The sequence below is a fragment of the Rattus rattus genome, chromosome 3, assembly GCF_011064425.1.
Source record: "Rattus rattus isolate New Zealand chromosome 3, Rrattus_CSIRO_v1, whole genome shotgun sequence".
Classification (NCBI taxonomy): Eukaryota; Metazoa; Chordata; class Mammalia; order Rodentia; family Muridae; genus Rattus; species Rattus rattus.
In genome coordinates this window covers 108,814,874-108,840,245 of record NC_046156.1, presented here as the reverse complement: position 1 = coordinate 108,840,245, position 25,372 = coordinate 108,814,874, and the positions used below count along the sequence as shown (strand labels likewise).

At 33.3% G+C, this 25,372-nt stretch overlaps 1 protein-coding gene across 3 annotated transcripts in view; it reads left to right on the top strand.

Moving 5' to 3' along the window:
• The window catches only part of Pcdh10 (protocadherin 10), a 59,178-nt gene that overhangs the window by 18,611 nt on the left and 15,195 nt on the right, over positions 1-25,372 (top strand). Inside the window, exon 5 of one of the 3 annotated variants that reach the window (XM_032898446.1) lies at positions 22,272-23,736. The exons of 1 other annotated variant lie outside the window; for it this stretch is intronic. In XM_032898446.1, the coding sequence (XP_032754337.1) occupies positions 22,272-22,291 (20 nt within the window). In that variant the 3' untranslated portion in view covers positions 22,292-23,736. Of the gene's footprint in view, positions 1-2,797; positions 3,081-22,271; positions 23,737-25,372 lie in introns of those variants that run through there. One more of the 3 variants, XM_032898445.1, reaches the window with a different exon arrangement.

Sequence of the window (25,372 nt, the reverse complement as noted above, 5' to 3'; positions counted from 1 at the left end):
GAAATGTTCATTTATGTCCTCTTTCCCTCAAGCTTCCTTCTATAAACTGTGATATAGATTTTTGACATCTCAACACATTGAAGGAAGTAATTCAGCTTCACTGAAGTAATGGTCTCAAAAACTTCTTAAACCCCATGGAGTTTTCTAGACTTATCAGTTTAGATCAGTGGTTACCTTCTTATGCTGGGACCCACCAATACAGTTCCTCATGTTGTGGTGACTACTGACAATAAAATTACGTCGTTGCTACTTCATAGCTGTTATTTTGTTCTTGCAAATCGTAATGTAAATATACAGTGTTTTCTGTTGGTAACCCCTGGGAAAGTGTCCTTTGACCCAAAGGGGTTTCAACCCACACATCGAGAACAATTTGTTTAGGGGGAATAACTTCGGTAAACTTTCTTGAGTCCATGGGTCCTTGGCATTAGAAGCATCTAGACTAATCCTTAAACAGCAAGAGATTACCTCTCCTACTCTTTTTTTTTTTTAATCAGCTTGTGAATTATTTTAAAATTTTGGAGCTCACTTATACCACTACAAAAAGATATCAAAATTTAAAATCCTACGTCTAGGTTATTGTTGACAGTGTACCTAGATATCTTCTTAGTAAATCCAGTTTCCTTAAAAAGATCTTATTGGCATCTCTTTTTGAGCACTTCAAGCCTAGAGCTGATGGGAAGTGAGGAACATGCTTTGTTTAGTAACATCTTTCCCCATGTCTTCATTATCTCAGCTTGCCTTCTGTGAGTTTTCGTAATTTGCTGAACTCAATAGTGTGTTGAGAGAATATACAGAATTCAAAGTCAAATGACTTTTCTTACTGATACTCATTAGCGGCACATTTATATCCCCTGTGTGGTGTTATCTTTGGGATAGCTCTGTTCCTTTAATGCCATAGCTATAGCAGTGCATCCAATGTTAAATCTACATATTAACTATTTTTTATTAAAGTCTTTTAAAGGGACATTTCTGTCATATAGTTGCAACCATAAGTAAATGAATGAAAGCCTTCTGAAGCCTTCTAAACATTTTGTTTCCTTTCCTGCAAAATACATTTTTGTATTTTCTCCTTTTCTCCAAGGTCTGTTACTTATTAGCCAAATATTTCCGAGAGGATTGTTGCTAATCTCTTGTTTTTCTTTCCTCACACCCAGATCCTTGAGCCCAATTTACTTAAAATTTCAATTTATCCCTTTTTGACAAATCCAGGGTCATCGGGCTCACTCTCATGGTGCTATTGTTTTACTAAATTCCTTGACTCAAGGATTATGAGGAAATCTCTTGTAAACAAAGAGCTTACTCATTTTAGCAGGAAACAAATTGCAGCACATACCCAGATGCAAACCCTGTCCATATCTCTCTGCTACTGCTAGAATTTAATATTCACTGAATCCCTGTAATATTCTGCACCTGTAGAAAACATTAATCTATTCCCATGTTCCATCATTAATTCACTTAACTGAAGACAGTAGCTGCCCGGAGCCTCCCCGTAACTCTAGGGACATGAAATAACTGGTCCTTACTTTGTTCTTTAGTTCCTTGTTTCTGGTATATCTTAACTAATAGGATTTACAGTTATGAAAGCTCTTCTGAGAGGCAGCTGTGAAGCACAGTGTTTTGCTTAATATACTCACATCCATCGCTGCCAGGGGTGTCTTACTTAGACATCATGCTTTCCAGAGCCAACCCTATGTCTTTGAACAACATTTGGATGATGTAAAAATTAGTATGTCCAAGAAAGCTCTGGTCTCTTTGCTAACGAACTTTTATAGCTACTTTAGTCAATGCACTTGCCTTCTTTATAACTGCAACATTGAAAATGTCATTTAAATACGTCTTAAAATTCAATAGACTTTATTTTGATAATCTGATGAATGGTTTACCAAAACCATCAATTCTGAGAACAAACTTAGATAATCATTGTTAAAGATAGTTTCCCAGCAGTTAGAAATGTTGCTGAAATTTGCTTCTGTCCTATAATGTTTTTCCCTGATACAGTTATCCTTTTGTCATATCCAGATCTACTATGAAGCAATGATATTATATATTAAACCCCTTATGAACTATAAAGAATTGACACATTTTAAGTATGTGGATTTCATATATGCTATTATCACTCATTCACACATCTGAGCATAAATATAATTTCTGTTAGTTTTAAAGCAGAAAATTGCTTTTATATTTTAAAATTTTAAATTAGTTTAATCCCATATCTAGATGGTATATATAGGTATTTTAGATGGCAGTAGAATTTGAACTGATTTTAGATATTGAAATACACTTACTCATGCCATCTAAATTGTAATTTAATTTTCAATGTTTTCAGAGTTTACATTTCTTTTGGTTTGGTCTTATAACACACTGCAGCCAAAGGATATGTAAAAAGTGATTCATAACTATTAGAATTTTAATTGTGTGCATTTCTTACTTTGTCTATAGGATTTCTTCCAGCATCTTGTTTGGGAGTACTTTATATGTTATTCTCAATCGTTCATTTTTCGATGAAGTAATAAGTACACAAGTTCTTCTAGATTTAATCTTTCTTTATTTTACTTCTGTATTTATTCAGGGATATTTATTCAGGCCATTTATAATTATGGTTTTGAGCATATGTACATAGTTAGCTAAAATGTTGCCATTTAAGAATATAAAGAGGAGGGAACAGATAAAGTTGGCTATTTTTTTTACATAATATTTCATTTGCTGTAAGACGTTGTGTAACCAAGGGAAATGTATTTCCTGCACACTTTCACTTTTAGCATATTAACATTTTTGTATACCTCGTTTTATGTTACAGATCATTTCCACCCTCTTTCTTGTTTTGCACATTGGAAGTAAACCCATTTAAGCATTTGTCCATCTTAAGAGTCTAACAAAAGAAGATTATCAATTAAAATATAAGTAGAATTTGTTAAATGAAAAGGAACGCCTACATATGGAATTATTTTCCCTGCTGCATCATACTGAGGAATTCTGAATCAACATATGAAATACTTTAAGCTATAAATATCTTGTAGATAATTCTGGAATATGCAAATTGATTTGCCTATAAATATAATTAAACTATTCAATACTCAGTGTCCTAGACTCTTCTTGGCTGAGTGTGTCTTTTAAACTCCTTTTTTTTGTGGAGTTAAAGTCATTTAGATACTGTACCTTGAAAATGATGTAAGATTGTTCCACTGATTGTTTAAGATTAAATAATTTTTAAACCTGGGCCTGACATAGAATCTACTGCTTAATATTCTGAGGCAAGATCTGGGCCAACCTGGTCTGTAAAGAGTGTTCAAACCCAGCCTGGATGACTTAGAAAGACACTGTCTCAAAACAGAAATTAAAAGATGTTGTGTCATAGTTGCCTACAATTTGCAAAACTACACGACAGGGGCAGTCTCCAGCATAATAATTAGTTGTATAGATAAATAAATAGATGCATAAATACAAGTGAATAAAGTCTAAAGTCAGCCTGATAAGAATTACGTTGGTGCTACATAAAGGATAAAAAGCACTTGAAGTTTGAGTCTCCCTAAGACTACCCAGGCACTGCAAAGAACAATCTAGGTCAATTCAGGTGGAGAGAGCATGCAAGTTTGAAAGCACTGATTATTTTTAAAAAGACATGGACAGAGCACAAAACAAATTGTAGCTAAAAATGAAATCTGTAGCTCTGATCCTAGAGTCAATCCATCGCATCACATTCAATACGCACCTTGCGTTACACGGCAATGCACTTACCTGTAAGCTTTATTTCAGAGACACAGGTTTAAACTATGTGAAGGCATAATGGTGACTGTAATTTTGACAGTTTCTGTGTCAAATGGAGTACTGTGGTCATTCAAATGATCAGCCAAAATGATCAATTATAGCTTTAAGACATTGACCTCAACCAATGATCATAAACAGGCATCTATGATCTCTCTTCATGACTAAACTTTGTGGACACATCCACTCACATAGAAGCACTGTCTACCCACATTACATACTCACACAGAACTATCGTATTTCATTAAATTTCATTGTTAATTACTTCTCTCAGCTATCAGAGGTAGAGCTTGCTGGCGTCATATTTGACAGAGGAGCACATTTGATCAGCTCCTTTCTCATTTGCAGTCCCTAACAGGACACATTGCTTGTCAAGAAACTGATAGGTAATGCTGATATTGTAGTCTGTCCAGTTGCTATTTAAGTTCAGTCTTATTCTTTTTAAAACAACAGTTCATAATGCCCAAGAATAACAGCAAATTAACTATGACAACATAGGCAGACTGCATTTCTATTTTCAGTCTCATGTTTTGCAACAAGGCAGTTAATTTAGTTAGTGTCACACGTTTTTCTTTTTAATGTTGATATTTGCCCAAGTCGTACATTAGATTGTCATAGGCCTTGTGTTGAGTACTTAAATGTTACATGTTTTATGCACTGGAAAGTTATCAGCTTATCAGTAACTATTTTAAGTTTCATGTATATGTCAGTGGCTATATTTGGGATAAAAATTAGATACTATTTTATTATACAAAACCTTATGTATGAGACGAGGTACTACTTTGTAGCTTAGGCTGCTGTCTAATGCATGGTCTTCCTACTTCAGTAACCTCAGGCTGAAGTGATAGCTCTGTGTGACCAGATAGAATCTACAAAATTGTGTTTGCTTGTTTTTACATATGGCCTTGAAGTATATTTTAAGTTGACCTCTAACTTGGAAACCAAGTAAACCCTTCCTTCTACAAGAACTCATTTTTATAAATGTTTTGTCATGGTATTTAGATACATTTTATAGTTCAGTATGGGCAAGATTATCTACGTATAGAAGTAATGTATAACGGGTGAAATCAATTACAGATGTTTTTGCATCCTGATTCTTTTCTCATCTCTAATCAAAGATGCAAGTGGGTGCTTTTTGAAGTACCATTTGTCATAAGATCAGGAGTCCATTATGACATTAATAAACTAAATAAATATAACAAAGACATCTTGATGGTATGGACTTATTGAATTTTTAAGCTAAAAGTGTTTCACAGGAAGGGTTGTGGGAGACAATCCATAAATATGAGACTTACTGTGATCGTCTTTCAGCTGCTGTACATCTTAAGTCTAGAAAATTTGTATGGAAAATGGTCAGGTAATCTGAAATGAATGAAAAGTTCTAATAGTGCAACTTTGAGATTTATTACATATAAATATTTATAAATTTTACATGAAATGATTATGTTCAATGTAAATGTAAGTATTTATCTGTTTGTTACTGATTTAACTTAGTCTTTCTAGGAAAAACAATGGTCACAAATATATTACATAAAAGCCATTGTCTTCTATTAAGCTATATTTTACATGTGTTTAGTCATATCAAAGTATAAAGAAATTATATACTGAATATTATGTTTTCCATCAAGTCTTGGCTGAATTTATCTCATCCAAAATCCAATATAACCAATTTTTCAGCCAAACATTTAAAAGTAAATTCAGAGACCTTGTGTAATTTATATTTAATCATGAAACAGTTAAAAAGATAATTTTCTTCTAAGACAAACACAAGACTAATAAATACATGTAGACCAAAAATTAGATACTGCCTAATTCTATAATAACACATTTATAAATGTTTTGTAAATACTCTATCCTTTAAAATAATACCTTTTTGTTATTGATTTTCTACCTGTTCATCAAGTTCCCATTTGTTGCATCAACATTACTTATATTTACAAGTAATTTGTTTACTTTTGGTTTAAATGTGCTTTAAAACATAGGAAATATTTTATTATTTTAATCAAAATATCATGTACATATTGAACTGAAAATTCCTAAATATGTAACTTAAGAACTTTCCTCACTATGAGAAACCCCCTATGTAATCAGTGCCCAAACATCTCTCGGTATTATGTCCAGGTTTCAGAACATGGAAGTGTCCCAAGGCTTCTCCAAGTCCCTACCACTTCATGTTTTAGGACTGTTTCAGTCTCAAATCGGTGGTTTTTCTATTTGTATTCAAAAGCTTCTGTTATTGAAACAAATGAAATAAATGGAGTATGAAATTCTACTAAAATGTATTAGCAATCATTGTTCTGATAATATTGGAAAACTCATCAGTAAACCTTATTATCTAGTAATGTGTCTAAAAGTACAATTTAGCGAGGAGGTATTTTTGAATATCTAGTATATTGTAGCTCTCTGTGTGTTTAGTATATTGGATGTTAGGCTCTTACCTTCGTATATTGTTATTGGCTAAAGTACAATATATTGTTGATTCAGTAAATTTTCAAGAAACCTAGAGTTGAAGATGTCAACTTAACTGCAGATTGTAATGAAAGAGAAGTAAAATCAAGATGCTCGAACTTTACATGTCTTTGAGAACACATTAGAAAATTATCACAAAGACCTTACAAAGGTTTATTATGTATATGAGTGCTTTATTCGCATACATGCCTTCATGACAGATGAGGCCATCAGATCCCATTACAGATGGTTTTGAGCCACCAGGTGGTGGCTGGGAATTGAACTCAGGACCTCTGGAGGAGCAGCCAGAGTTCTTAGCCACTGAGCCATCTCACCAGCTCCTTTTAATAATGTTTTAAGGAACTTACAATTAAGGAATGAACATGATAAAAATCAGCACATCTGAAGAGGGTTAAAAAAAACCTTAGTGAGCAGTCGATAGAGAAGAAAAAGGGAGATAAAACATAAATGTTAAGTATTTAAACACACACTTCAGTGATCACTCTCTTCCTCTCTCTTCAGGAGGACAGAGAAGAAAGCTTTCCGACTCTTAAAGGCTAAAGTAAAATTCTGTAGGCAATGCCCAGGCCGGAACACTGGTGTTTGCTCCTGACAGAGGGAGAAACAGCTCACAGGAAAAGCTTTATAAACCACAGACATATGCAGACGCCATCTGTGATTTGACAGAATCTCACTTTCTAGACCCTTGATGTTGCTTTTCCCCACAAAATGTTATTCTCTAGCTGAGCCCAGCAAGTTAACGAAACGGTTCAGCTGTCCAGGGGAGAAGTTTTGAGAAAACTGCATTTTATTTATTTTTTTCTTTTACTGTGGTTGACTTCTTAGATTTCTTTCTTTAGAATTTTAAAGAAAGAAACATTTGAGTTTCTTGAGGCGTCTGTCTTCTTTACCTGGTGATTAATGGTTGACAATAAGACATATAGAAAACCACCTGCAAAAGCATTATACTTTAAGCAAAAGCTTTGGGAGTTGTCTAGAGTTCAAACAAGTATTCATGTGTCAACAATTCTATGCATGTATGGAATAAAAAGATCGGATATGTTAAAATGATGCTTCAGACCACTTAAGATGTCTCATGTTAACTAACTAGTGAGTAGAAATTTAACATATCTTATTTTGGGGCATTCTTATTATTGGGTTAATTTATTGGTTTTTTTTTATTTTATTTTTTGAGACATGATTTTTCTCTGTAGTCCTGCTGTCTTGGAGCTCACTCTGTAGACCATTCTGGCCTCAAAGTCAGAAATCTGCCTGCCTCTGCCTCCCAAGTGCTGGGATTAAAGGATTGCACTACCAATGACCGGCTTAATTTACTTTTTTCTTCAACACCAGAATTTTCCCCACTTGATGCTCTATTATCCCTCACTGGATTAAAAACAAAAGAAGAAGAAGATCTCCTTTGGTAGTGTGTAAAATAGATCACAATTAAATAAAACTACAGCACTTTTGTCAATTGTCATAATCGAGTCACTCATACAATAAACTTTCAGCTGTAGTGATCATGCTTTCCTTACTATGTTGACAGTGAGCAGACTATAAAGGGCATATATAATCATTATATTTCAGGGTAGTGTTTTAGAGAACTTATTAAATGATTGCTTTAATCTAGCAAGGCAGAAATTTAAATCAATCGTGAGTCTTAGAAGTATGAAGTAAAAGAAAAAAATCATCAAAGTGGTCCAAAAGCTCAGTAGGCATCAGTCCAGGGTTCAGGACGAAGCTTGTGAAATTCAGGCTACGTAAATAATTTTGGAATCAAATTTATGAACATTTTGGTGTGCGACAGTATATAATCATAATATGGATACTTAATTTCCTATCAACAGAAGGGTTGTTTGGTAGTAGACAAGATGAAATAGCTTTTGTTGATTAGTGGAGTTAATACCAATTCTTAACAACTCGAATTAAACTGAGGAATTGATTATCTGTGACTTTTCCTCTAATAGAAAGGTATGAATATATTTATAGAGCTATAGCAACACTCATTTAATTTACAGCATTTTTCTAAAGTAAGGATTATTTGTAGGAATTACATGACATTCAATAGTTTAATTTTCTTCTCTCTTAGACTGTTAGAGTTTAGTAATTTGATCTTTGAATATTTCAATTATTTATTTTGTCATGATAGTTATTTCATTTGTAGTGATTGTATTTTGATAATGACTACCAAAGGTATCTAATGGAGTATTATACTCTCTTTAAATTAAAAACAGATTATATTTCTCTAGCATTAATTTTAAATCATTTTTTAACCTAACGTGAAGATATTTTACTTATTTTCTAGCTTTAAAGGAGTATCAGTGGTACTATTATTTCTTTATATTATTTCTAATAATTTATTATTCATGACCCTCATGATAGTGTAAAATTATAGAAAAATAACAATAAGAGAGGGGAAATGAGAGGAAGATTGAGAGGAGAGTAGAAGGTACTGGGAGAAAGAGAGAGAGAGAGAGAGAGAGAGAGAGAGAGAGAGAGAGAGAGAGAGAGAGAACCAGTGCTTTAAGCTACTCTGTAAATTATTGAGAACAGCACAATCCATTTTTTAAAAGATTATATTTGAATACTGCTTCATTTTAGGTGTTTTGTTCTTCATTTTTCTCGGTATAGAGTTGTATTACATCAGTGTCTCAAGCCTCAACGGGTATATAAGAAAAATACACCTCAATCACTTAGCACAGATATGCGAGTAAATAGAAAGACCAATAACTTCTCTGAAAATATAACTAATGTACTAAGTAAAGAAATTGTAATATTTTGAGAAATCTTCAGAGGAAAAGTAAAACTTGTAGCAAAACTCTGGCTGAAATCACAAGGGGGCACAGGTGTCTTCAGTGACTCATGATTGTGCATAGCAGAACTCATTCCTGTTTAATGGGGATGAGCTTTTCCTACCCAGGATATCATGATGGTCACATAAGGTCAGGTTCCTGCCCCTCCGTCAGTCATTCTAGACAGTGTAGAAGCATGGTGTGGTCCTCACACTTGTTCTTCACAGGCCTCAGGCGAACACCCCGCCTTTCTATTAGAAATAAATATCATAGCTAATGGTACTTCAAGCTAGCCATCTGTATGTATATCTAAACTCTGAAAAATAATGTATAGCCTTGCTACTTGCCGAATGGGGGTTCTGACCAAATTTTATTAATTCTATCTTTTTGATTTTATTCTAACTTGGAACACTGTATCTAAATGTGTGATTTTTTTTATATTCTACTCACCATATTCATTTTTATTTTATCTATTCTCAGAGCATATGGTGATTTCTCAAGGGTGTTCTTCATGCATTTCCTCATGTTCAAGGTGTCATGGTGAGGTAAAGACCTCCGGTTATGTGGACAGGCACGTTGAGGTTTCCCCAGCCAGTAACTATGTGATCTCCAAAACTTCAGTTTTCCTGTAACTCTTCCCTATCTGTACCACAGATTGGCAGGAGCTCCTTGTGGAGATTAAATGATTTAGCATATTTAAAACACAGTGGTCCAAAGGTAGCACTCATTAGGTATTGAAAGCAACCAACCATATATATTCAGTTAAAACGGGAACAATGGCATCAGCCGGAATATGGACAAAATTAAAATCCTGAGCTTAAATAGAACTAATTATGCCCTCTCACTCGGAGAGAAAAATCAGACACCAAGTGTTCTTTTCACAATAAATCACTATTTTGGTCTGCAGTTAATGTGTTCTTTCACAGAGCACACGTGTTAAAAGTACAGTATTACCACCCTCCCCCTTTATCCATTAAGATATTACAGAGTCAAATGTCTAACTTGCAGCAGACATTAAGCTTCATTCATACTATAATGTTGCTAGTTAAAGGCCAGGATTACAACTTTTGAAATTTCATTGTCCTTTTATTTTACTCAACTTGTGTGTTTTTAATGAGAGAGATACTTGGTTATGTAAAATAAACAGTGACACAAAATCATTTTGAACACATTTTGAATTTTGATTTAGTATGTGACATAACGTTAGATTTTTCTGAGTATAGAAAAGAACTAATTTGCATATTTCCTGGCCAAAAATGAAAGGAAATAAAAGAACTAAACAAATCAAAGTCAAAAACAATATATCTCATCTGTATGTTGACAATTGTGATTGAACATTAGTGAAAGCTCTGACTACCTGTAGGATATTGTTACCCCCAAATATAATTACGAGAAACACAGATACTTCAAATCTTCAGGGAATGCAAATGGCTGTTAGAATGGAGACTCGCATATTTCTGTGAGGTAGAGGAGATATGTTTGTGTCTACTTAGGCCAGGGTCCAAACACATGAAACTAAGGATTGTTGTCAACTTATTCTTTGACTAAATCAGTTAATGTACCTGATTCTCTTGTATTTGTGTTTTGTGCCATAGTCTTTCTAAGTCCAACCAATTACCAAATGGTGGCAAAAACCCATTTGAAATACCCCCAAGAAAGAGCACAGTATTTACTTCTGTAACAGGCTTTTAATTGACCTTTTTTGAACATTCTCACTAGTTTATGATTCTTTGTGTTTTCTGTCATCTTGCTTCTACTTCATTTTTACAGATGTATATGAATTTATTTCACAAATAACTCAACTCCCCAAGAGAAATATCTGTCTCATCTACCTGTCTATCTATCTATCTATCTATCTATCTATCTATCTATCTATCTATCTACCTATCTATCTTTCTATCTGTCTATCATCTGTCTATCTCCATCTTTCTATATGAATATCACTATTTTTTCCTAAGTAACCAAAAATCTAAATACTAAGGTCCAGTGCCCAATTCTCTACTCAAAGACCATCATATTCTTACACCTACGTCACATTCATACCTCATGTTCATAAATAAGTTATATTTTTCATAATGACCCATCTTTTAGCATTTAATAGTGCTGTTTCCAATGACAGAAATACAAAATGTTAAGACATATTTACATTTTTGTGTTTTATTAGCTTGTGAGTTTTATTGCTGTAGGTTATGGATTTAAGCATTTTTTTCTCTTCACAAATTGTTTTCAATCTATGTCATTTTAATTTCATCATATCAATAAAAGAAAAGATGGTTACTTTATAAGAATGACCCTTGGGAACAATTTCTTCTAATGCAGTCAATGAAGGTGCTATGTACTGCAGTTACTATATATTATCCACACGTGTTTCTTGATGGAGAGCAAGGACATTCTAGGTGTTGGGAACTATGTGAGCAAAAGTAAGAATTTGGAAAGCAACTGTCATATATTTTGAAACAAAAGTCATAGAATGCTTAAACTCTCACCTACATATCAAGGCTTAGTGCAAGTTTGTTTTGACTAAGTTACAGAATGTTATGTTTTAGATAAATTAAAGGTGTTTTAAACGATACCAGGCAGAAAGAGATAACCACTATTAAGATCCTATTATGATCCTGGTACATTTCTTACACATGAATGTATTCAAGCATGAATACATCTAAATCTCATTATCAGATGTAGACATTCTTGCTGTCACCACATTAGAAATTGTTAAATAAAGATCATTTTCTGTCCCTTCCTCAAAGCTGAAGGAGGGCCTTGCTTTTGATCCGGGACCATTCCACTTCACTCTGAATGTCTGTAATTCACACTGGACTCCAGTGTGAATGAAACAATTCCAGTAAGAAATGACACAATTGAGATGGCCGATGCAGGCACTGTGCATTGTTTTACTGCTGTGAGTTAGACTGGTGCTGCTGTGTGCTGTGGCTCTTAAAGCCTGAACAGTGAACATGAAGGACAGGCTTAGTGCAACTTAACCAGACACTGTAGGAGAGAATGGATAAAGGCAGCAAGTGTAGAAAGTAGTTAACAAAGTGATTTCTCTGGTCCGGGCACTGGGTGGCTGAGATGTTGGTCTCATCATGAACAATAATAAATGATGTACTGATGAGGTCAATTTTTGTTAGAAAACTGATAACAGAGGTGGACATTGTGGGACAATGACTAAATGTTTGACTAGCATGCGTGAAGCATGAAATTAAGCCTCTGCATCCTCAAGGAGGGAGGAAATAAGGAAAAAGAAAGGGGGTAAGATGAAAGAAAGCAAGGGAGGGAGGAAAGACGGAAAGGAGGAGGAAAGGAGTAAGGATGGACAGTTTAGAGGAAGGTGACCTTTATTGCTTTAGTGGCACCATAGGGAAAAATATTACTGAAAGGGTCATGTTATGTCTGAGAGAGTTGTTGCTGCTGTGTGTATATTAATGTTAGTGTGTTTTTAAAAAAAAAAATTAAAAGTTTAAGGTATGGAAAATATGCAAGTGCAGACAATTTGTGAAACTCCTAGTAGACTATGCTACATGGTTATTGCCACATAGTGACACTTGATCAAAGGTTGCTGACTTAATCTCCTAGCACAGTTGGATAGAACGCTATAGTCACTGTCGTCCTTCTAACTTCAGTAATCCCATGAATCACAGACTCTAACTTCTCAGAGTAAGACTTACATATGTCTCTCTGTAAAAGAATAAGCCTAGAAGCAATATTTTGTGAGGAAAAAAAAGACTCAGTCTCAGTTATAGAGTGAATTTAATATTAGTCTGTGATTATTATCTGCCTTATTTTTTTTCCAAGTTAAAATTTATAGGGAAAACATGCCAGGCTGTCTTCCGTGGAGTCCTAGCTCCATTGCAGCTGACATTACCTCGGGCTTGTGATACTGAGATAGCAGGATAGAATTTCTCCCTGAGAATCACACCTTACTCCCCCATTCCTTCCACAATTATCCTTCGTGGCGAGCTGGCTGCATGAGAGCAGGACAGCCATTCTCACTGCAGAACATTTTACTGCTCTTTGAAAAATCAGAGCAATGGAAAGCATGCCCGTTCCAAAGACGTTAAGTATAATCCTATGGTTCTGTTTTACACTCTGACACAATGGCAGACTCCCTCAAACCCAGAATTTTCTACCTAGCCTACTGGAATCAAGAAGCAGTTCTCTAATCTCCCTTCATTTTCAAGTGTTTTCCTAATACATTCTAGTCTAATGTTCTTATTAAACACTTTTAGGAGATGCTATGACATGGTGACAATTGCATCTTATGTCACCAGTCCTCTTAGAGTTAAGCCATGACTTATTTTGCTTTGTGTCCTTTAATGATCCTTATACTTTTGATCTATCATTTGTCTCAAGATCTTGGATGTTCAATCATTCTGTTGTATTCCAGGATGAGTGCTTTCCCGTGTGCATTCTCCCCGTTCCACAGTGGCAAGGCCACTTCCTGCCTGTGAAGCAAGACACAACTAACACTTCCTGTGAATGCCAGCCGTTCCACACAGGCATATACATTTCCCCTTAATAACTTGTAGATTCTTATGCACAAGAATGTTATACTTAAAACAATCTGTAAAACTGTTTTGCCCATTTTTGGTACATGTTTTAGAATATAATCCCTGTTGCCCATGTCCAGAGTTACATTTTAAGCTAGCACACACCCACAAGATTTATAAAATTAATGTTATTCACTCTGCATCCTAGATGGAAGACATTTCAGTGTTGAATAAATGTTCTGTCCATCTTCCCTGATATCACTGAATGAATAATCATAGTAGAATCCTCATGTTTAAACAACTGAAAACAAAATACAGCACCATTTCTGCTTCTGAATATTTCCCCTTGTATTTCAGTATGCAGGATATCTATAATTTCACAGATTTATTTACTCTTGGCCTCATGGTTCTTGCTTTAATTCATTTTCTTCTGAGACAGTATTTTGTCTCCTTAAATCTCATACTTTCCCAATGTCCAAATCCTAATTTCACAAATCTACTTATTTTCCATTGTGACTAGCATATCATTTTCATACATACTCATTATTAAGACATATGAATTAAATGTAAATGTGAACAAATGGGGGGCACTGGGAACTGGGATTAAAGGAAAGAGGTGTTTGATCATCACCAGAAAATTGATTTAGGTAATTAACTTGATTTTATTCGGATTTCTTAGATCTTAGATTTTAATATAACCATCTTTAACAGTCTAGAGCTGAGTGTGTGTATGTATGTGTGTGTATGTGTGTGTGTGCGCGTGTGTGTGTGTGTGTGTTTGTGTGCATCTGTGTGTGCTCCTGATGTGAACATAGGTGGGTACAAGTGACATTGAGATCAGGTGTGTTCCTTTATTGTTCTATACTGCATTGTTACTATAATAATGATAATAATAATAAATTATAATTATAAGTATAATAATAATAATTGTTATTATCAAGAGAAAAGTCAATAAACCTGGAGTCCATCTGTTTGGCTAGGCTAGTGGGCAATGAGTTTCAGATCTGCCTGTATCTGCTCGTGATGTTATAGATGTTTACTACTGTGTTCTGCTTTTGGAATCAAATTAGGTTTTTTTAAAAATTTATTTAATTTTTAATTAATATTTATTTAACATTTAACTTTTAATTTATTTAATGTATGAGTGTTCTGCTGCATATACAACCTCCTGCCTGAAGAGGGCATCAAATTTCCAGATAGGTTGTAAGCTACCATGTGGTTGCTGGGACTTGAACTCAGCATCTCTGGAAGAACAGCTCTTAACCATTGAGCCATGTCACCAGCCCCCTCAGTGGGCTTTTAATGCTAGTGTCTCAACCATTTTGCTTACTGATCTGTCTCTCTGTGGGGAATTCTTACCATCATAGCATGAGTAACACAATTTTTTTTGTTGTTGTTTTGTTTTGTTTTTGTTTTTTTAATTTTAGATTTTTGTTTCTTTACAGCAAAATAGCAATCAATGGGTATTCTTTGTCAGTTCCTAATATTGTCCAGTAATTAGCAAACAGTCAATTTTATGTGATTTTGTATATTTCTGCCCTTGCTAATTTTGATAAAAATAAAGGTATTTTGTATCATAATATACAGTATAAACACATTTAGCCAGAATCTATTTCTGGTACCAAGAATGGTTAATCTTTGAAATTCTGAACTTTTTCTTGAATTTGTTTTGCCTTTCATTGACTCAAAGTGTATAATATAACTTTTTAATTTGCTATAAATCTACTATTTGCAATAACTAAAATAAACTTGAATTAAATAGATAGTTTAATGTCATAGAAGAAAAATGCAGACTTAGGGTCTAAACTTGGTATCAAATTAGATTATAACTAAAATTAGCTTCAGTTTTTAATAAGCATGCTAGAATATTACTTTAGCAATTAGGATTTTAAACCTTTTAAAGCTGTTTGATTCCCAGGATACCAGTTTTTAACTCTCTTATTATTTAATGAAAGAGTGGATTGAAGGGACATAAGGGTGTATGGCTTGGTGAATATATGATATAACTGAAACTAACGTTTATATTTTGACTTGCGTTTCAAGAAGGGTAAGTGAAAACCATGTTTCTTATACAAAGAAGAGAACATTTCCTAACTATGCTATATCTCATAAGACCATACATCACTCAAAAGCTGAGGTGAAAGTTGAAGCATAATTAATACATAAACATATTTTTGTGAATATATATTCATAGTGATAATCATCACTCATTGAGTATGAACTTAAATTCTAAATAAATGAATTTTGTATTTTATCTGTTTTTGTTACATAGATCCTCAGTATTGGTTTCCATAGACATGTAGAAAGCTTCTCAAATAAACCATCATTACAAAGTATGTTTCTAACTTTTATGGTCACTAATGACATCTAGGCCATAATCAAGCAGAGATTCCTTAAAGATTGCCAGACTGACTAACACAGATAAATGTATCACACCTAAATATTGTACAGGAAATGTATATATTATCATTTTTTTGTCTAATTGGAGACATAGCTCTTACTGGGAACTCTTTACTTTATCAGTCAGTGCTGCTGAGGAATATTAAATCCTGCTGTGTTAGGGTTCCTAACTTGCTTTATGTAGGAATGTTACTACTGCATTCTTCTGGGCTCCGTTTCCAGGGTTTCTATATTCTCAATTCTGCTCTGAGCCTGCTCAAATATTATTAGCGTGCTACATGCTAAATAGAGAGCTAATCAAACACCATTAGAGGGGCATTGATAAGCACACAGATTCCAAGTCATGTATGTTGACAGGCCTTTGAAAATCATGCTTGGCTACACTGTATTTAGTTTTATATTTATTAATCCAATTATGCTTTTATGGATTGACTTTCCCAGATTGTGCTTGAATTGTTGTCAAGGCTTAACCCTGCTTAAGAAAGGAATTCATTGGTAGTAGAGCAGACACATGAATAAATTAAGTCACCCATTTAAAAATGTTAAATGCTCATTTATTTTTGTATCATATGATACTAAATTTATGCTTGGCTTTAATATAAATAAGCAACCATATGGGCCTGGAAGAGTTGACATGAATGGCATGTAAAGATGTTTGACACACAAAGCTCTCTGTATCTGTAGTATCCTTGTGAACACAGTGATGACCAACCTTATTCTGAAATGGCTCATGCTTCCTGCTGTGACTAAGGAGGCTAATTTAAATCATATAAAGAGGTAACTAATTTTCTGAGGCTTTGAAGAAACCACTTGAAGTATAAGTGTTAAAAGGGAACAAATATATTAGACTTATTTTAAACAACCATTTACGTTTTGAAGAAATATGAGGGTATTCTTTTTTAAAAATTCTAGTTGTATTAAGTTGGAAGCATTTCAAGTTTAATGCAATGAGTAAATTGTCTTCAGAAGTTGCAAAGGTTTATATTTAAGTGTAAATGATGCTTTTAAATAGTTCTAACAAAACATTCCACATTTGAGCATATTATGGTATGTTAGAAAACCCATGTTTATTGTCACTGAGAGAAATACACATTTATATTTTGTAAAATATATACTGAGCTATTGCCAGAATGAGTGAATCTCTGAATTTAACTTAAAGAAACTAATGTAACATTTTTTTGGCTTTGTTTATTTTCTCAGAAAGCCTAATACAATATCTACCGAATAAGAGCCATACTCCAATTTCCCTTTTGCAAAATCTAGCTTGAAATGCATGTTTCCATACATACTATGCTGTTTTATTATTTAAAAAGATTTTATTTTAATTTAATATTTTATTTCATTTATTTCATTAAACATATTTTATTGTATTTCTAGATGGGAATGCCCATAGATGATTGTTAGAAACCTGTTCAAATAAAATTGAAATCATCATCAAAGATGTTAATGCACTATCACTAGTTTTTGTCATAGCATATTGTCAACCAATATGATGAGTGTGTTAATATTAGAGGTAGATGACATAGTTGCAGTAAGTCACACAGATGATATTTGCATGTGAAATAAATATACACTTGGTGTTCCCTGCCCATGGGTCCTCCATCTGTGGGGGAATCTCTGGTATTAAGCTATCTATCCTATGGCAAGGTTCTGAGAGTTCTTCATGTAAAACTGTGTGACTGTAAAGATTGGTGATGATACTACATTGATGGATAATGAAACACCTCTGTTCCTAAAGGTGTAATCTTTTCATAGTGATAGCATAGAAAATACACACTAAGCAAAGTGAATTGTGAAATCTCCAGGCAATAAATTCAGGAGTTCTTATAGGCTGTAATTTTACTTGAATTTGAAGCTGTCTTATTGATTATAAAATAAATTCCTTCACTGATCACACTTTGCTATGTGAGAAAATTGGGCCCAGGTTCCCCTTTAATCCCTTCTTTAAATTATAAATGGAACTGATGATGGCAGACCTGGGAGCACCTTGCTAGTAAGGTTGATTCTAAGCAGAGTTCAAAAGAAAGAGAAGCTACTATAATTTTTCTCTTCCTAGAAACGATCCTTTATGCACTTTCATTATTGTGCACATGTGCTTCAGGAAACTATATTTTATAGTTTTCATATCTTTTAAAATATCCATGGATTTATATTTTGGGTTAATAAGTATTAGATGTAAAGGATGTGTTAAGAATTATTCACATTCATAGTCAACTAAAGATAAATATTATTCTTACATTAACAGTCTAGAGGAGTGCCACAAGGATTCATTTTAAAGGTTTTTCTTTCCAAAGATAGACACTTTACATATAGGTGGTAGCAATGCTGTCTTCAAGCACACTCCTGTTTCTTATCTACTACATGGTCGATTTTATGCTGCTATGAAATAATAAAGGTCATATGACTTGATAACAGGATAAAGCATACCTTGAAAGGAGATCAAGTTGACATTGCACTTTAAATGTAAACTCAAGCACTTCACTGAAGTGTTATCATTAGTCACAAAAATAACACACTACATTAAGAAAAGGCTTTGTCTTTAACAATAGACTTTAAGCTCATGTAGCACTCTCTCACGGCACATGACTAAAAAATCAATTTGTACCTTTCTATATGGTGATAGAGAGCAATGCACAATATCTAAAATATGAATGTGTGCAGATGGGAAGTTACAAGAAAAATGAAGTAGTTACTTTCCTTTAGCGTTTGAGTACTACAATACTACTGTCTCTCATTTTCCAAGAAAGGGTTAAACACAAGGCAAAAAGTCCTTAGAAAAATTATAAAAGAGATTCCTTATAAGTAGTTCAAAAAATAAGACAAGAAAGTTAAAGGAACTGATTATTCAACTGGGCAAATCTCTAATGGAAACTTACCTTTAAACTGTCTTTAAGTTTATGATGTGCTTTTACAGAGAGAACAGAGGGCAGGTGTATGAGACTCCCACAGGGGGTAATGAGCTCAGAATCTCACGGGCTAGATTTGCTTTATGTGTGGAGAGTGTCCTGACTGTGAGGCTCATTAAACATTTCAATGAGCTCTGAGTAGGTGACTGATCTCAGCTCCTGGAAAATTCTCACTGCAGTGGGGTCTCAATCATTGCAGATTATCTGAAGGTTGTTTTTATTCCCTCTGCAGACACAGATTAGACTGCTTAACAAGTATAATTTATTTTTGTAGGTTTCTTTGTTTTATACTGTAATAAGGCATAAGATACATTTGTGATTCTAGCAATACAAGTGTTGAAATGTGTTGTCTTATCAATTATCATTTTAACATATGTCATACTTAGTTACGTTAGGCAACTAACTGTATGGCACAAGTATTGTGTCGGTTATGGTAATTTTACTATTATATAAAAGCATGCATGTGACAGTCATTCGTCTTAAGCCATTACTTAATCGGTTTAATGAACATGCAAATTAATCTAAATGTTTTAATTTTTGCCCATATTTTAAAAAGTTTTTCTTGCAACCAGAAAGGCAATAGGATTACAGAGATTAAAAAATAGACTGTTTCACAACCCATTAAAACCACTTCTGATAAATTCTAAGGTAGATATTTGAGTATTTCTTTCCAGAATACTTTTTCATCTCTACTCAGATGTCAAGATAAGTGAAAAATGAAATTTTCTGACTCACCAAGAAAAAAAAATGCATTCAAAAAAATAGAGTGTAAAAGAAACAGTCTTTAATTTTTGATCACAGCTTAAAAGAAAGTTTTATCTAAAGTCAGGCAACTGATTCAATGCATACACTGATGTACAGCTTTTAAAAATACATTTGAGAAATGAAAACTCAGAAGTGAAGTTCTCCAAGGAGGCTTTGATCATACTGTGTACAGAAGGATGTCAGGGAGCTAAGAACGTCAGCATGTGTGCTGAATTCTTCCCACCCTGAAATAACACCCAGAAAAGAGAGTTATAATAATTTCGACACTGGTACGGCCACTATCACAAGCATTGAGTATGGGTTGCTATTGCTTTTCTTAAAATACTGTCTGCATAACACTTGTCTTAAACCATACATATTGCCGTTGAATTATGACTACCCAAGGTTAACCTCACCTCTTAAAAGTGTGGAAATAAAGTGGTGTGCCTACATCACAAACAGTTGAGAGAATTTCTTCCATGTCCTCTCCACTCTTATCAGTCCTTGAAGATTTGTGTGTTTCAATCAATGAGTGGAAAGAAGAGCTAAAATTAATAAAAAATGGAAACATACAGCTAACAGCGGAAGCAGAGGGATGACTTCAAACATAAGGAATGTAGGTGCAACTCAAAAAAGCCATTAAAAGACATCTATTGAGCTCAGTTCTTTACTCGTAGTTTTTAAAATTATGCATGCTAATCTCTTAACTCTGAACCATATGAATAGTACATATATATTGTACTTTGAACACAATTTACCTAGTTCAGTGACTTTCTCACCAGTAGTATTTGAACCTAATAAAAAAGGGTATTATACTCGTTAAAACATTTGCCCATCGACTCATTTCTACTCTAATGCAATAAGCACTTTTTCCTCACAATGTATTAGGTTGTATGTTGAGAATAATAGTACCGTCAAGTTCTATGTTCCTTTTGTCTTGAAACTCCTGAAATAACATTTCTTTAAGACACAAAGGAAGAAAAGAAGCAAGCAAGGAAGGAAGAAAAACAACTGCAGTGGAAATCATCTTATGTTGAAAACTTAACAGTTTTGAAGTCAGAATATGTTTCTGGGACACGTGGGAAAATAGATGATCTTGCCAGCATCCCTGGTAATTCTCTGCATCACACTATTATGTCCAGTTCACACAAACAGTGACTCTGGTCACTTTTGCAATTTGCTCAATTCATTGTTAAACCGAATTTCTCTGGCTGTACATGACTAAACTGCTAAAAAAAATTTCATTTCTGATTTAAAAAATATCATATTGTAACTAGTTAAGTTACTATGTACTTGTGCCAAAAACCAGGAAATTAAAGTCAAGGATAACAAAATGGAATTTAAATCTATTAAAAGCGCCATTTCTCTTTGCTTGGAGAAAACTTGCTGTGACATTATAATTATGCACTAGTCCAGTGTTACACACACACTGCATCGTATCATGAGATGCAACGAAGCACTGCATTAAAAAAATTAAGTTTAATTCTTGGCAACTTCCATAATTGTTACTATGCAGTATGTACCTAGCCTCACATCGGATCTGATTTCTGTTCACAGGACTATCTGATATTTACAGTTCCAGCAGGCATGTGTGCAAACAGTTGAAAAGGGGCAGACTGCTTCACTGATTAGAAGAATATGAACAAGAATCAGGGCAAAGGAACAGAAAAGATAGACCGTTTACTTGAAAGTAGTAGAAACGTCAGCATTAAACATCAACAATAAACCCATCAACATATTAAAATTTGTTTAAAGGAAAAGCAATTTCACTGCACTAAAGTAATCCCATTCCACCTTCTGAAATCCTTAGTTTCTAATTAAATACATGCATTTTTTATTTGATTTTAATTGAATTATTTAATATTTGGTATATCTTTATATCTAAGTTTTTTTCAGTTTAGATGCTGAGTTAAGGGATATAATTGCTATTTTGAATTTTAAAGGTAAAATATTCTGAAAGCTATGTATAAAGAAAAAGAAATATTTTTAACACTACTACTATGTAATCTACACAATGAAATCTAGGCATTGTTTTTTTATACACATATTTTATAGGACTGGAAACAGGACATAATATATTTTCCCTCATATGGCTATTAGAATTCTTCTGAGAAAAAGTGATTCTGATTACAGACAAAGCTGCTTAAAATGACAGCCCATGAAAATATTTTAGGTAATTGTATCAATACAGCTATTATATAATGTTAAAAAATGAGATAAAACTACAGAATGTGACTCATCTTTGAATTTTGAACACCATAAATATTTTCCTAGTTTGAGACTTAAACATGCATAATTTTAAAGTTTATTAAAACTAAATTTAGATATAAAATTATTCAGTTTTTAAAAAAAACGTGTTCTAGCAGTATAACTTTTATACATGTATTTTTCTTAACTGTGAATATATATACACAAACAGTAAAGCAGAAATTGTTCTATAGATAGTTTAAAAATTATTTTTGTATGATTTGTTGTCGCTATGCTAAATATGTAGTTCCCATCCACACTGGATTTCTAAAACGTAAAAGTGTAAATTTTAGAATGCCAAAGAACTGAACTGCAGTGACACCTAGAAACTGAGATGTTTCTGCAGCTATGTGACACAATATGGATCCAACCCATAGTTACCCTGAGTTTTCTCTTGTATGATTTCGTATGCAGAAATGTGCAGTTCTAAACTCCAAACGTCAACCACTTTTTCTTAGAGTATTTTTCTTTCTTTTTCACAGCGCGGAAAAGGATATGCTAGTCAATTCTGCAGCTTACCTGAAGCAGTATGATTTGCACAGAGTCGACCAACAAAAGCATCAACTTTTCAACTTCATTATCTTGGCCATCCAGTTAGTTGTGTGTAGCTGAGTGTTAGATTTCCAGCGGATTCATCGTGGCCACGTGTAGGACCTAATTGCTCTCAGCAGGCCTGAGAAATGAGTTGAAATGTGCAGACTGTAGAAACTCCATAGGCAACCGGCGTTGCCTCCGATCAGTGTGTGCCTGTTTACAGCACTATCTATCCTTCTCTCTCCAAATGTCACTGAGCCCTTTAGATGTTTATATTCACCATGAGAAGCCAGTCATCAAGATAAAAGAAATTTGTGCATTATAAATGCAATATCACTGTTTTAAACTTGACTGTTTTATATTATTTTTGTGTGACCAAGTGTTCCCCAAACTATCCCAACTTTACAAGAGAGATGTGACTATGTTCTTTTCATCTGTGGGCTATTAAAAAAATGTTGTATTCTAAAGACCCACAAACTATCAAAGACATTCTGTAGTTTATACACCGTGTTGCAAAGTGTTTACTGTACTATTTCAAAGCTTCTAAATAAATATAAAATATATATTATATTATATAATTTTCCTAAGATGTGATACAAATTAGTTGGTTTTTAAATGGATTCATACAGCCCTCACCATACAATAAAACAGAAGGCAATTCAGGGTCCCTAAGATTAACTGAGAAACACTATCAATAGTTTGTCCTAATTTTCATACCTTGCTCAATCCTGTATTCTTCTTTCTTTAAAAGAAAGTGAAGTTCTAAGCTGCAAAATTTTGTCAAGACTCATTGTGAATTTTCAATGCCAAAGATGTAGCTGTTAATATTGTCAGGCGGAGCACAGAAGATGTAGTTTCAAAACATCAAGCAGTCTACATGATTCCGATTCTATTTCCACGGCTTCTGAATTTAGCATCACTTAAAGCTTTTATAAAGAAACTATAAATTCACCTGTATTTGTTGTTAGGAAAAAAATCTGGGTGTCTGTACATTTTGTGGTGTAAAATATGTAACTGAAAATTACTATTTTAAGACGTTCTCATCATATAATTCATAGCATTTTATTTTACATAGTTTTACATAGTTTTGTGACTCTTAAGTAAACATGAATAAAAATCTATAACTCTATATATGAATATATAGAGGTATATATAAAAATAATTATCTGAGCTGGTATGTATTAACAATAAAAATATTTAAAAAATCTCTAAATTTAAAAGAGCTAAATAAATTTGGAGATAGAAACATGATACATTACTGTTTCAATATTATATGTGAAATTTTTATAGCTTAAATGTAGTCAGTGATTTATTAATGAGAGTATTCTTCATTGGTCAGCCTTGAAAAATTAATTTTGTCTTTTACTTTCATGTTGACAAGGTTAATTATTAAATTCAGAAAGATGTATTTTCCTTTAGTTCACATATTTTTTTTCTGCTGTTGTCTGTTGCTTGTTGAAACAGGGGAGGGATAAAAAACAGAAAACGTGTGAGAGATTCGTCCAAGCAAGTCATGGAATAAATTTAACTACCCTCTAAAAAAGACTCCAGAATGATATCAAGATATTTGCCAAGCCCAATTATAGGCTCATATTGAAATGACAACCTTTCTTTTCATCTGGTTATATTGTCACTGTTAGTTTGAGCTATAGAATGATAAGGAATAGACTAAAATGTAACACTTAATAAATGGGCTTCATCTAATTTCATATGACATAACATGCACTTTTAATTAAGATTGATCATTAAAATACATACATGCAGTCATTAGCCCTTCCTATATTAGTTTAGAGTTGTATCCCGTGTCATTCTTTTGATACTATCGAGTTACATAATAATGCATTATAATGCTAATTAGCTTATAGCAACAAAATGTTAACATCACTCTGTGTCTAAGGGACCATTTGAAAAAGAAACTAGATTTTCATGTGTGATTCCAAAGCACATACACTCACTGAGTGCCGTAGCAATTTTTCTCAAGTGTACGGCATACTACATGATAGACTATTTAGTAAGAAGATGTTTGTATAATTTAACTGGGAAAAGGTTTGTTTTTTCTAATTGCTTTTTAAATCAAACAATTTTTTTTGTCCAATCACTTAGTATTAATTAAAACGATTTTTGTTTCAATTTACACTCCTGAATTAACATCCACATTCAACTTTCATGCTCGCCTCACATACAATGGTTGTACTAATTCATTCGATTTAAAATGTTTTTTTAAAACTTTCATGTCATATGCAATATAACTTATACATCCTTTTCTGACATACAATTGTGTGCTAGCAATTTTTATAAATAATAGCAACTCTCTAGAGTAATCTGTACTATAGTTTTAAATTGTGTCACCACTCTACCAAAACGTACATAATTTAACAAACCAGATTATTAAAACACATAACGTTAAATGCTAGTATCTTTCATCAACTACTGCATGCGGGATAAATTAGAAGTTACACTGGAGATGCGATTTCAGTAAATTGGCTAAAATATAATGTTTCAATGACAAAGCCTAGAATAAGGGAGAAGTGAAACAAGAGAACAATGGAATACTAAAGGTGACTTCATCAAGCACATCAAGGAGAGGGAGTGTAAGTTTCACAATTAATCTGATCGTTTCAGTATCCAGTCTGCTATTATTCTGTACATGCTCAAGGAAATGATAGTATTAGACACAGTTTCAACCATAATATACTTCCAATAAAAAATGGAATTTACTCCTTATTTAATCTCATTAGTTTTAGAGCAGTAAAACTCAAAAAAATTTTCCTGTGGAAAGAGTGTTGTACGTTTTTAATGGTATGTCAAATGACAATTTTTAGAAATATTTCATCCACATCTAAGATTATAATTTTAATCTGTGAGCATAAGTTTGTAAAATCACCTTAAGTCAAGTATATAAATATTGCATCGTAATGAAATCAAAGATCTGACAATGTCAATGATATAAGTGTGTTACGCTTTTAGGAAATATGTATATTTAATTTTAGGAAACTATTAAATGCAATGCCTTTATCCAACATTGTGAATTAGAAATTATTTAGAAGAT